At 38.2% G+C, this 12,425-nt stretch overlaps 1 protein-coding gene across 1 annotated transcript; it reads left to right on the forward strand.

The window, feature by feature from the left end:
* The first annotated feature begins 1,995 nt into the window (after nucleotides 1-1,995).
* LOC122053722 (serine carboxypeptidase-like 27) lies at nucleotides 1,996-4,514 on the forward strand. Its single transcript, XM_042615705.1, has 9 exons — nucleotides 1,996-2,422; nucleotides 2,538-2,633; nucleotides 2,745-2,837; nucleotides 2,919-3,004; nucleotides 3,080-3,340; nucleotides 3,548-3,675; nucleotides 3,767-3,862; nucleotides 3,981-4,086; nucleotides 4,184-4,514. The coding sequence occupies exons 1-9, from the start codon at nucleotides 2,044-2,046 to the stop codon at nucleotides 4,325-4,327; spliced, it is 1,389 nt and encodes a 462-aa protein (XP_042471639.1). The 5' UTR covers nucleotides 1,996-2,043; the 3' UTR covers nucleotides 4,328-4,514.
* Nucleotides 4,515-12,425: the final 7,911 nt, after the last annotated feature.

Below are 12,425 nucleotides of genomic sequence, written 5' to 3' on the forward strand. Positions count from 1 at the left end.
TTTAAAAGAGCGCAATATTCACCCCCCCCCCCCCCCCTCTATCGCACTTATCCGATCTAACAGATCTCACATGGCCTATGTGTACCACACGACCGAGTTCTTTTCCTTCACTGTTGGGCTCACACGATCATGTGTGTCACACGGTTGTGTGTGTCACACAACTACCTTCTTTTTCTTTGGAGTTTATATACAGTCGTGTGAAATCACACGGCCTTGTCGGTCTTTTCCTCGGGTGAGCTTACACAGTCGTGTGTTGGCACACGGCCTGATACTCCTCCATTTCTATCTGTATCACACGGCCGTGTGAGGTACACTGTCGACTCTGTTAGGTCCAGAATTGCTGAATTTTCTCCTTTCTGACTTCTCCAACACCTCCATACCCATGAAATAATCATGGCCAACTCATGGGGGTGATATACAACCTGAAAACAAAGTAACAAAAGTTTAAAAACACTAATGAATGAAAAAGAGAACTGAAAATGAATCTAACTAAAAGAGCCCTTGGGTTGACTCTCAAGAGGCGTTTGTTTAAGGTCATTTGCTAGACCCCGTCTCCGTTTCCACGAACTATACCCAAGGAGGCACGGATTTTCCTCCTCGAGTTGATGTTGCTGCTTCTTCCTTCATTCTTGCCCTCGGAGGGTAGTGGTACTTCTCATTATTGATTGGAGGACTTCTCCCAATACTTGTCGGATCATGTACTTCATCCGGCTGCCTTCTGTGAGGATGAAAGTTCCACTCCTCAACTTTGTAGGCATCTGCCCCGCTGCACATGTGGTAAAGGCGATTTGCTCGCCCCCAGCGTCCCCGCCAACCCGTCCCTAGGCCAACACGGAGGAGGTAAATCACGGGTGGCTACTAGCCATTAGTGCAAATGGCCAAGACATGGGGGAGGTTATGCTCGGTCACGCCGAGTTTCGACCCCAAGACCTCATGTGGTAATCTGCCCCGCTACACATGCTTGCTAGGAAAGAAGAGACATGATTAGGAAAATTAGATAAATCATACTCTAACCTTTCCTTACTGATAACCAACGAAAGCTTATGATTTTTAACATCAATAATGACTCCAGGTGTTGCAAGGAAAAGTCTTCCTAGTATACACAACAAAATATGTAGATATGATGCAGTCACCCACTTTTACCAATACATCTTCAACAATACCCATAGGGTACCTGCAAGAATTATCAACTAATTGCAGTGTCATGATAGTAAGTTTAAAGTTTTTGAGACCTAACTTATTACAGATTGAATATGATATGAGGCTAACATTTTCCCTCAAATCATAAAAACCTTTTTCTATGAATTCAGGTCCTATAGTACAAGTAATGTAAAAGCTTCCAAGGTCTTGAAACTTTGAGGAAATGTTCTTCTCAAATAAAACACTACATTCTTCTATTAAAGCTATAGTCTTAATCTCTCCCTTCTTTCTTTGATTTGACATAATGTCATGTAGGAACTTTGACATTTGTTGAGTAGTATCAATTTAAGGGATTTCAACATAAATATCCTTAACTTTGTCAATAAACCTGTTTTTTTTTTTTTGTCATAGCTAGTATTTAGGCAAATACAAATTACTTGGGCCACCAATTATTATTATAAAACGGATAAATTGCTCAAAGTCTTACAGACTAATATGACAACAATAAAAAATCGAATGTGAATTGGCTGAATTATAAATCAAATCAAATCATATCTGCCAAAAAAAGTTAGCTATTTCATTGACGGATGCCATGAAAAAAAAGATGCTAAAAAAGTCTGATTACGTTGATGGAACATGCAACGTTAGATGGACTTTTATACATATATATGGAAATATTGTTTTTTATTGAAATAAAAATATATCCTAAAATTAAACAGATATACTATATAAAAATACTGCCCTTTATGAACATAATTAATAAAAAATATTTTGAATTTGATATGGTCATAACTCTATCTTTCAGAGGAATGTAACCATATAAATTTGATCGTCCCATCGTGTATACTACTCACTCTCTCTTTCGATCTCCTCTCTGACGCGGAAGAAGAGGCAACAAGTCCAATGGGGTTCGCCTCCGGGTCTTTCATGCCTCGCGCCCATGTCTGCCTTCCGCTGATACTGCTGGTGGCGGCGACGGCCGTGGCCCTCTCGCCATCGGCGCAGCAGGAGCAGGACAGAATCAGCCGTCTGCCCGGGCAACCGCCAGTTGACTTCGCTCAGTACTCCGGATACATTACCGTCAACGCCTCCGCCGGCCGCGCTCTCTTCTACTGGCTCGCCGAGGCGCCAGCCACCGCCACTCCCGCGCCTCTCGTCCTATGGCTCAACGGCGGCCCGGGGTGTTCCTCCGTCGCCTACGGCGCCTCCGAAGAGCTCGGCCCCTTCCGGATCAACTCCGACGGGAAGACCCTCTACCTCAACCCCCACGCCTGGAACAGAGGTGGCGGCTTTCCTCCCCTGCTCCAAGATTCGATGTCTGTGCCTCTTCGAGGCAATTCCTCTTGTAAAAATCCTTCCTTTGTGCTTTCTATTGATCAGTTTTTTGATGTTCACAGTGGCGAATGTGTTGTTCTTGGACTCACCGGCAGGCGTCGGATTTTCCTACTCGAATACCTCATCGGATCTCACCACCGCCGGAGACCACAGAACAGGTCACTTCTCCCCCCATTTTATATATATATATATATAATTTTTTTTTTCCAAAACGACCTCTTTTCCTTCCAAAACCGAAACCAATATCTCCATATCTTGTTCTTAACCAGCTGTGGATGCATACAATTTCCTTGTGAGTTGGTTCGACAGGTTTCCTCAATATAAGCACCGTGAGTTCTACATCGCCGGAGAGAGCTATGCAGGTGAGCAGAACACTATGATCGAGCTTTTCTGTTCCAAACTGTCTTACTGGTGACCAAAATCGATCATTTCTTAAATTGTAGGGCATTATGTTCCTCAACTATCTCAGCTTGTTTACCAAAAGAACATCGGAATTCAGAATCCCACAATCAACTTCAAGGGATTCATGGTAAGATCTGCTAGTGATCTGCTAATTTGTGCCCTTTTTGTGACCAATGATGCTTAGCTTGAACTCTAAATGCAGGTGGGCAATGCACTTATTGATGACTATCATGACTCTGTGGGAACCTTTGAGTTCTGGTGGACTCACGGTCTGATCTCCGACTTGACTTATCGAACTCTAAGGATTCACTGCAATAATGAAGATTCTGAACACCCTTTGAATGTATGTGAACAAGCTTTTGATGCTGCCAGTGCTGAGATGGGAAACATTGATCCTTTCAGCATCTACACTCTTCCTTGCAATGATACTGTATCTCTTCGCCGCAACTTAAGGGGCCATTATGTGAGCATTTTCTGCTGTATTTATCTATCTTCATAACCCCGGCCATATTTAGATATTACGAGTTCAATGCGATGAAACCTTTAGTGCTTATACAATGCAACCCTTCATGTGATCTTCGAAACTGAACTAGTGAGGTAGCTTGGCGAGCTATGCATTCATGGTTTTCAAATCTTGTGACCGACAACCTACCTTTGTTTTCATTCGCAGCCTCGGATGTCCAGAGCATACGATCCGTGCGCCAAACGATACTCAAAGATGTACTACAACCGTCCTGAGGTTCAGAAAGCACTTCATGCCAACACAACTGGAATACCATACCTTTGGGACACATGCAGGTGCCTCCTCTTCAAATGATCTTAAGCTCCATGTTCATGAAAGTATGTTTCAATTTCAAAGAGAACTGATCGTCTTTTTGACACATAACAGTTATACTGTAGCAGAAAACTGGGGAGATGCACCTAAATCCATGCTTCCTATTTACCAGGAGCTCATTTCAGCTGGTCTAAGGCTATGGGTTTTCAGGTACACTTAATCTGTGATACCAATAAGAACAACCATACATAATCTTCATGTCATGGTCAAGCAAGACCATTTGGTGAAGTTTTGTATCTGATTTCAACTGAACAAAACCTTATCGCAGTGGAGATACCGATTCTGTAGTTCCACTGACCGCGACAAGATACTCCATTGATGCTCTCAAATTGAAGACGGTTAAGAATTGGTACCCTTGGTATGACAATGGAAAGGTTAGTCGTCATAATCCTTTTCCTTATCCTACTTAAGTCATGTTCATGTAGAAGTTTCTTAGGAACAACTGAGTTTATTTTTGTGCCAATTTCTTAGGTTGGAGGATGGAGTCAAATGTACCGAGGCCTGACCTTTGTGGCGGTAACAGGTGCAGGACATGAGGTTCCTCTTCATCGTCCCCGGCAAGCTCTCATACTCTTCAAGCATTTTTTGAAAAATAAGCCAATGCCTGAAAGTTAGCCAAAAGAAAAGTAAAGAAAAAGTGAAATTAATTGGAAGCTGAAAAAACGATGAGCACAAGATAATAAAAAGATGGGCCTGATTCTTAGTGGATGAGATATTTTTTTTTATCCATCATATATAGATATATATAATTGATTTGATAATTTTGTTGTTATTTTCATTTTTCTTGCAGTCTTCATATTGTGCATCGTATAATTCAAGCCTGCCTTGAATAATTAGGAAGAGTATGATTTCTGTTCTTATAAACCATTGAATAATTCAACAAATGCTATTGAACATTAAACTTTAGGCTGAGATTCGAGAATTTTACCATGGATTATCTTTAAGCTTTGATAGCGATTTTTCAATTAGAAGGGTTGTGTAACCTTTTTTACCAAGTAGGGAAAGTTTTCCACCGTGAAATTCTTTTCACAAGTTTATTTTCGTCCGCCAAAGTAAATCAAGCTGTCATTTTTAAATAAAATCATTATTCAAAGAGTGATTACTATTGTTAGGATTATTCCTAACTCAAAAAGGCTGAATGATTTGACTGTTCTTAAACTGCAACAATTAAACCTCCATATGCACATATGATGATTAATTTATTCGGAAAAATTTGCATGCAGTCCTCATTAACAAACACAAGTTTACATGTACTCTTCACTGGAAAAAATCTTTCTTTTCACTCCCTAGTATAATATACTTACCTAATTGCCGCCCCTGATATTTTAAGTATAAAAAGTTTAAAAATGAGTATAAATCCTCTTAAATTCAGTACAATTAAACTAGAATCTAATATATTTTCTATCAAATTGAGTACGATTCTTTTTCCACCTCAATTGGATGGAAAATATACTAGATTTTCTTTAAATGGTACTCAATTAGATGTAAAATATACTAGATTTTCTTTAAATGATATTCAATTAGATGAAAAATATACTATATTTTTTTTTCAAATGGTACTTAATTTATGAAGAATTATATTAAATAGGAAAAAAGTCGTACTCAATTTAATAGAAAATATACTCGATTCTAATTTAAAATACTGAATTTAATAGGAATTATACTCAATTTTAGATTATTTATACCTAAAATATATGAAGGACAATTTTAATTAAAAATATACTCGAATATACTAGATTTTCTTTAAATGATACTCAATTGGATATATATACTAGATTTTTTTTAAATTATACTCATTTTTGGACCTGTACTAAAAAAAAATTTGAGGGGCAATTAGGTCACAATATTTGCATGAGGGAGTTGAAGCAAATAGGGAGTGGAAATAAAGCTTTTTATGAGTGAAAATTACATGTAAAATTCAAGTTTTGATTGAAGATTTTTCTCTACTTTATTCTTATTCTTATTCTTATTCTTGATTTTCATATTTTAGAAGTAGAATCTAATTTAAAGATTTCTTGGTAAAGAGATTTTACTTTGTTAAAAATATTCGTCGATCGTCATGTCATGTTAGACTAGTGTTAATAATTCATTTTTAAGTATCCGCGACCTTATATCATTCCTCTCTAAGAAGAGCTTTGTGAAAATGTCTAATGTGCTCCGATAAATCTTTTAAAATAATGCTTTGCTTATTAAGCATGATATTATGATCTATTTATACTCCTCTATGTTAGATTTACTTTCTTACAAGATCTGAAATATTCATAACTCCTACTTTACAAACTATCTATTATGGTCTGAGATCGTGGATGGGTGAACCACCGGGAGCTAGCTATCCTTGGGGTGAATTGGTTTCAAATGTTCCAGTGAGGAGAAAGCGTTGAGGACCCCTAAAACACTCAATAAGAGTTGGATTGGAGGCTAAGGTAAACCTTGATACAACTACTCCGACGCTCAAGTCAAACTTTAGTGTTCAGAGAAGGAGAAGATAAGTCAAGAGTAGAAGTGTAGATCCTTTTTTTCGTGTATCTATGTATACGGGAGTGAGTTTTTCATACTACCTTGGGGGAGAGAGACATGACACCCATATTCCCCTATCGATGTCCCTAGTCACTTATGTTTGAGCTGAGGGAATGTCACGTCGCCCAACATTCCCCGCTTCTTTCATCACTCTCGTTTAGATTCCTTGTGGTCTCACGTTCTTTGCGTCCTTTGCTAGATATATCATCCACACTCGGGGTGCGTGAGGTGGAGGCACTTAGGACGCTTGACTATTGAGGAACTGAGTCAAGTGTTTGAGGAAGAAAGAGCGACCACGTCAAAGGTTGGGGTTGGTTATGTATCGAAGAGTCTGAAGCCGCTGAGTGTCGAAGAGTTAGGAGCGGTTGAGTGTTGAGGAGTCGGGAGCAATTGAGCATCAAGAAGTTGGGAGCGGTCGAGCGTCGAGGAATCAGGTTCATGAAGGAATCGGACCCTCAATTCCCAAGTAAGGTCTCGAACTAGGGTTTGATTTAGACTCAAGTTTTTTTTTACTAGGCTCAAGCTCCATTCGTCTTGGCTCGGGTTCATCTCGACCCAGTCCTTGTTGGTCTTGACTCGGATGCATCTTGACTCAATCCCTGTTTGTCTTGACTCTAACTTAGAGCTCAATTTGACTTTTGACCCTACTGAACTACGTGAAAGTAGATCATCTCTGGCACATCTCTATCCATTTGGTACTAGCACCACAATTTTGTGTTTGACTAAAGCTGTGTTTGGTGAAAGGTAATCAACCTTATAATGTAAACACGGTTACATTACAAGGCTGATTATTTTATTTGATACAATTCTAAACTTATAATGTAATATAATATAAATTATAAAAGGTAATGAAGTATTGTAATTTGGATTAAAAGGCAAATACTATATAATCTGATTATATTACAAAGTCACAGTGTAACCAAAATTTAAATGTCAAATATACCCCTAGTCCATTTCGACATCAACCGGTCACCGACGTCGCTTCCGCAGTCGGTCGTCGTCGTTGTCGGTCACGGCCACCACCAACTGTCGTGGCCGCCGCCACTGGTCACCGTCGCCTCTGCCTCCGCCTCCGCTGCTCCTATCGCCACCACTACCGATCGCGACTGCCGGTTGCTGCCGCTCATCGCCGGCTGCAAGCTCCGAGCACCGTCTGCCACCACCTCCTACAGAGGTACGGCGGCCGCCGTCACCGACCGTCACCTTGGCAGAGGTTGGAAGATATTTTTATCATTTTATAATAATATAAATTATATTTATTATAAAAAATAATAGACACCAAATAAAAATATAATTATCCCTTAATCAAAGATTACATATATTTACATTATCAAATCTAGTAATATAATTAAGATTATATTATTTTATAAATTTAATTTTATTATAACATCGATTATATTACACGGAACAAAACATAGCCTAAATGGTTTGGCACAGAGGCAAGCTTCATGAACAATTGAATTTTCCTTTCCATTACATGGACCCACTTCAGATTAAATACAGTGCCTCGAACCGCATGCTTTTGTCCAATCCTCAGCTACTGCTCCATAAATTATTATCTAACTTAACTCCACACGCAAGGAATATACAAGTATTCAGACATCAACGTCATCTGATTTACCTTCACGCTCAGCCCCTTCCGCAACATTAATCATTCATAAAGTCACATTGAGCATGCAGGGCCTGGATTTAATGGATTACGAGACCTTCAAATAGTTTTCATTATTCCTTAATCACTACGTTGCACTTTTCTTTTCAGAGAATAGAAACTACTAGTGTTGCATGCTTTTTTATTTCTGCTAGCTAGATTAAATTTCCTTTCCACGGGGAGTTGGATGATTGCTTGGAGCCTTGAAAATCTTGTGTTTGAATTATTTGTCAAGTTGGGTCGCACGAGTCCAGACTCTCTAGATCTCTTCCAAATATCTTTTACGCGTGTCATATCTGATCTCCCCCAGTCGATCCATTTTTGATGTCTTTCTCTGCATGTTGGTCACTGACACAAGGAAGGTGATGGCCATCGTCACAAGATTCTTCTTCGTTGGCACGCGCTTGCTTGCGCGGCTTTACTTCTAAGGAATTATGAAGCAGCCAAATTAGACAAAGCTCCATAAATAAGTTCTTTGTTTGCTTGTCAAAATTCCAACACTTAACGCTTCTATTTATTTGTTGGAAAAAATAATAATTTATCTGTTTGCTTGTCAAAATTCTTTTTCAAAATATGGCTCGAGTTGCTCATGTATGGTAAGTCAAAACTCCATGCTTGTCCCGCTTGACTTGTCCTTCTTCAACCCTTTACAACATTTTATATCCAATGAAAATTAATCTTAAAATCTTTGGAAGCGTGATATAGTTACCAATTATATCTATTCGAGAGAGTATTATTTGACATGTCAATTAGAAAGTATTATTGTGTCCTATAATTATTGGCTTCACGTAATTACGAAAGAGACGGTGGGATAAGGGAATACAGTACGGAGTGATGTCAATGGAATTGAAGATTCACGGACTTCCACTCAATCGATTGTACACATGCGCAAGGGTCGTTTTCAACAAAATAATTATACACTTTCAAGGAATACATGGGCACTTCGTGATGAAATAGATTCTCTGTCTTGAAAATATTATGTCCTCGTGTTTCAATGTCGATCAGATGGTTATGATATTTTCATGATGCACATTGTATCCTTGAGATATGATTTAATTCATCCGATCGATATTGAAACATAAAGACACGACATTTTCGGGACAGAAAATTTCATCTGCTTCATGATGACTGTAAATGGATGCATCTCCTAACATCAAAACCAGCACCCCGGACAAAAATAATACCAACGATCGTTTTAGTTTCTCAGCTATTTAAAAATTATCTCTGAATTAATTAATAAATATTTTTTTTAATAGACAGTTGAACACTTTTAAATTAATCCTAATGAGGGATGGAAATTTTATATAGGACCCCAAATCTATCATTCTTAAAATTAGTAGGATAAGTTGGATACCGAAGGCAACTTAAAAACAAAACGAAAATAGAATGTCTGTTGGTTGGTAGAATCGTTTAAAACTAGAATTCATTCCGTAGGTTGATTTCTTAATCTGAATTTGAACGAATTCAATCTCCAATATAATTAATATGAAAGGGATTCGCACAACGCTTTTCGTGAGAGTTCATTTGTCAGCGTTTGAATTTGAACAGATTCAATCATTCAATCGAGGTTCGAGATTGAATTCTGCTGCTAGAATGACTCAGATCAGACAACTGAAAGAAAAGGATGTCGGCAGGCGGCGCCTCTCCTTGAAACTAGGGCTGTTCTCGCTAATTAAGATAATAATAATAATAATTTAGGATGATAACCAATTAACATATTTAATATTATATTTGTCATATTGTCTTTTTATTTTCTTTTTCTTTTTCTCTTTAATTTTTTATGTTTCAATACGGTAAAAGTGTCAATTAAAAATTTTAGTTTTCTCTGATAAAAAATTCCCGTGCTTCTCCTTATCATCTTTTCTTTTATCTCTTTTTACTCTCTTCTTCTAACATCAATCCAGAAATTTGCTTCTCTTCAACAAAAAGCGCAGCTCTTCTTGTTTGTTTTTTTTTTCTTCCAATACCAATACAACCCTATTTCTTCTTCCTTTTTCAGCAGTCGGAACTAGCTGAGGTTATAGCTTGTGCTCACCAAGGCTAGCAGCTAAGAGTGGAAAGTTATCCTTAGTGTTACCGTTCATCTCATAAATGATGATTTCAATTAGTTTCATTGACTATTTTTGAGATAATCGATCTAGTTTTATGAAAATTTTCCATTGACCATCAAGATAAATCGAAAAGTGCGCATAACGGACAGTCCAAGAGCCCAACATCCTTTGATTGCGACTCTCATTTGAAGAAAAAATTCCTATAAATACATCATAACTAGAGATCAAATTACGGATACTTAAATAATAACCTAAATATTCTACCACGAGGTCGTAATATGAGGACAAGTTATTTCATAAATGGCTTGTCCACGCCATTGCTTAATTAAAAATGTCCACTATAAAAATTTTATAATCACACTTCTTCTTCAAATTTCTTATTGTGCACGTTATTTGTAGTTATGTCATATTTTAAATACAAATTAGACTCTCATTCATAATGAGTATTGTTGCTTGCATATACTAATCAAATAGATATGTATTTCTCGGTATGTCATTTTTTAAATGATACTAATACAAAAGGTGATGGTATTTTAAGTCTAGCTTTGTCTTCGTTGATTTCCCAATCCTGTCTTCTTCAACAAGTGATTCTGATGATCAAGATGTTGTAAGTATCTCGGATTAGTTTTGATATTAATCAACCAAGCTAAATTAGGTCATGTGTGTTTTAATGTCTTTTATCTAAGTGTGCAGGAACTTAAGAATACAAGAAGTGTATAAGACACAACAAGTGAGAAGGATAACATGGGAAGAAAACCGATAGGCTCAATGAATCTGAGAGATGAGGAGCTACGAAAGAGTACACCAATAGAACGAGAAGGACGGGCGCGGTGCATACGAGAGACAAGAAGATGGGAGGAAGTTTGTTTAAGGAGAAGATCGGAGTTGGATTCTAGTGAACTCAACTCCGAATAGCCAAAACATCACCCAAGCTTACAAAGAAGTGGATGGTCAACTCAAAAGTTGACCATCTCAAGTGCCACCATTGACTAGAGGTGCCTTGATGCTCAAGGTGCCTCAGTTGTCTTGAGACTCCTAGGAAGCCAGACTCTAGAGGCGCCTCAGATAAATTGAGGCGCATTCAATGCCCAAGAGTCGTTGTCGAATGGATAAGCAATGGAGTCCACGCCAACAGAACTAAGATGCTTCTGATGAACTGAGGCACCTCTAAGTCGCCATCCAAGGCACCTCTGATGAACGAAGGCACCTCCAATCCACCAGATCAGAAAATAGACGTTACAATTAGAATAAACTTTATCTAGTTGGAAGTGCCTCCAAGTGTTCGCGGAACCTCCGATGTGCTACGCCCGATGTGCTACATCAACAAACGGTCACTTCAACCAGTGGGCTATAAATAATGACTTAAATATAGTTGTAAAGCTACACACATGTTTGTAACTTCTATAATCACGTTTTGAGAGTCCAACTACAATAAGGAGCCTCTCCGCCTCTAACATTGTCGAAGAGAGAGTTTGTTAGTACGCATCTATTTGCCTTAGATTAATAATCATCTAGGTTATAACCAAGTAAAATCTTTTGTCTCCTTACTCTCTTTCATGTTATTTTTATTATTTAATTGGTGTGTCCTAGCTAAGTTCATTACCAAGAAAAATTATAATTTTAATTGCAGGTTGTCTATTCCCCCCCCCCCCCCCCCTCCCCGACCTAATCGATCCACCAGATCCAACAAGTTGTATCAAAGTCCAACCACCTTACAAGGAATAACCATTGATTAAAGCAACAAGAAGAATTGTCGGAGTAAGCATTCACCTACCAAAGTTCGAGGGAGAATTCACACTTTGGAAGCGACGAGTGAAGGTATTTTTAAAAATTGATTTTGATATTTTGTTAACAATTAAATATGATTTTAAAACACCAAAGGACAAGAATGGAGAAGAAAAAGAAAAGCACTTTTGGAACAAGAAGCAGCAGACCGACTTTGTGGTCAATGATAAAGTAGAATTCCATCTGCTAAATGTACTACCTTCTTAGGAAGTTAACAGGATTGGCGCTTACAACTCTGCTAAAGAACTCTAAAAGAAGTTCCTGGAACTTCATGAAGGAACTTTAGAGGCCAAACTAGTAAAACGGGACCTGCTCCGAAATCAACTAACCAATCTCTAGATTGGAAAGGGAGAAAAGGTGGCTCATCTACAAGCAAAGCTCAAGGAGCTGGTAACTGGACTCACCAACCTCAGAGAAATGGTAAGGAATCGAGACTCAATCAGATACACTCTAAATTCTTTTCCAAGAACTCAAGAGTGGACCTCGACTGTAGACTCGTATTATATTTCGAAAGACTTCGAGGTAAGTTGTTTAGAAAAATTATTTTCTACTTTCGAATTATACGAATCAAGATGTGCAAGCCTAAGGAAAGAAGAGAAGTCGACTCAAAATCTAGCATTCAAAGCTAAGAAGAACGAATTGAATTTAGATTCATCACCCAATGAAGATGAAGAGTTGTATATGGTAAGAACGTTGAATAAGTTTTGTAAAA

Source organism: Zingiber officinale, chromosome 3A (genome assembly GCF_018446385.1).
Source record: "Zingiber officinale cultivar Zhangliang chromosome 3A, Zo_v1.1, whole genome shotgun sequence".
In the NCBI taxonomy this organism is placed as follows: Eukaryota; Viridiplantae; Streptophyta; class Magnoliopsida; order Zingiberales; family Zingiberaceae; genus Zingiber; species Zingiber officinale.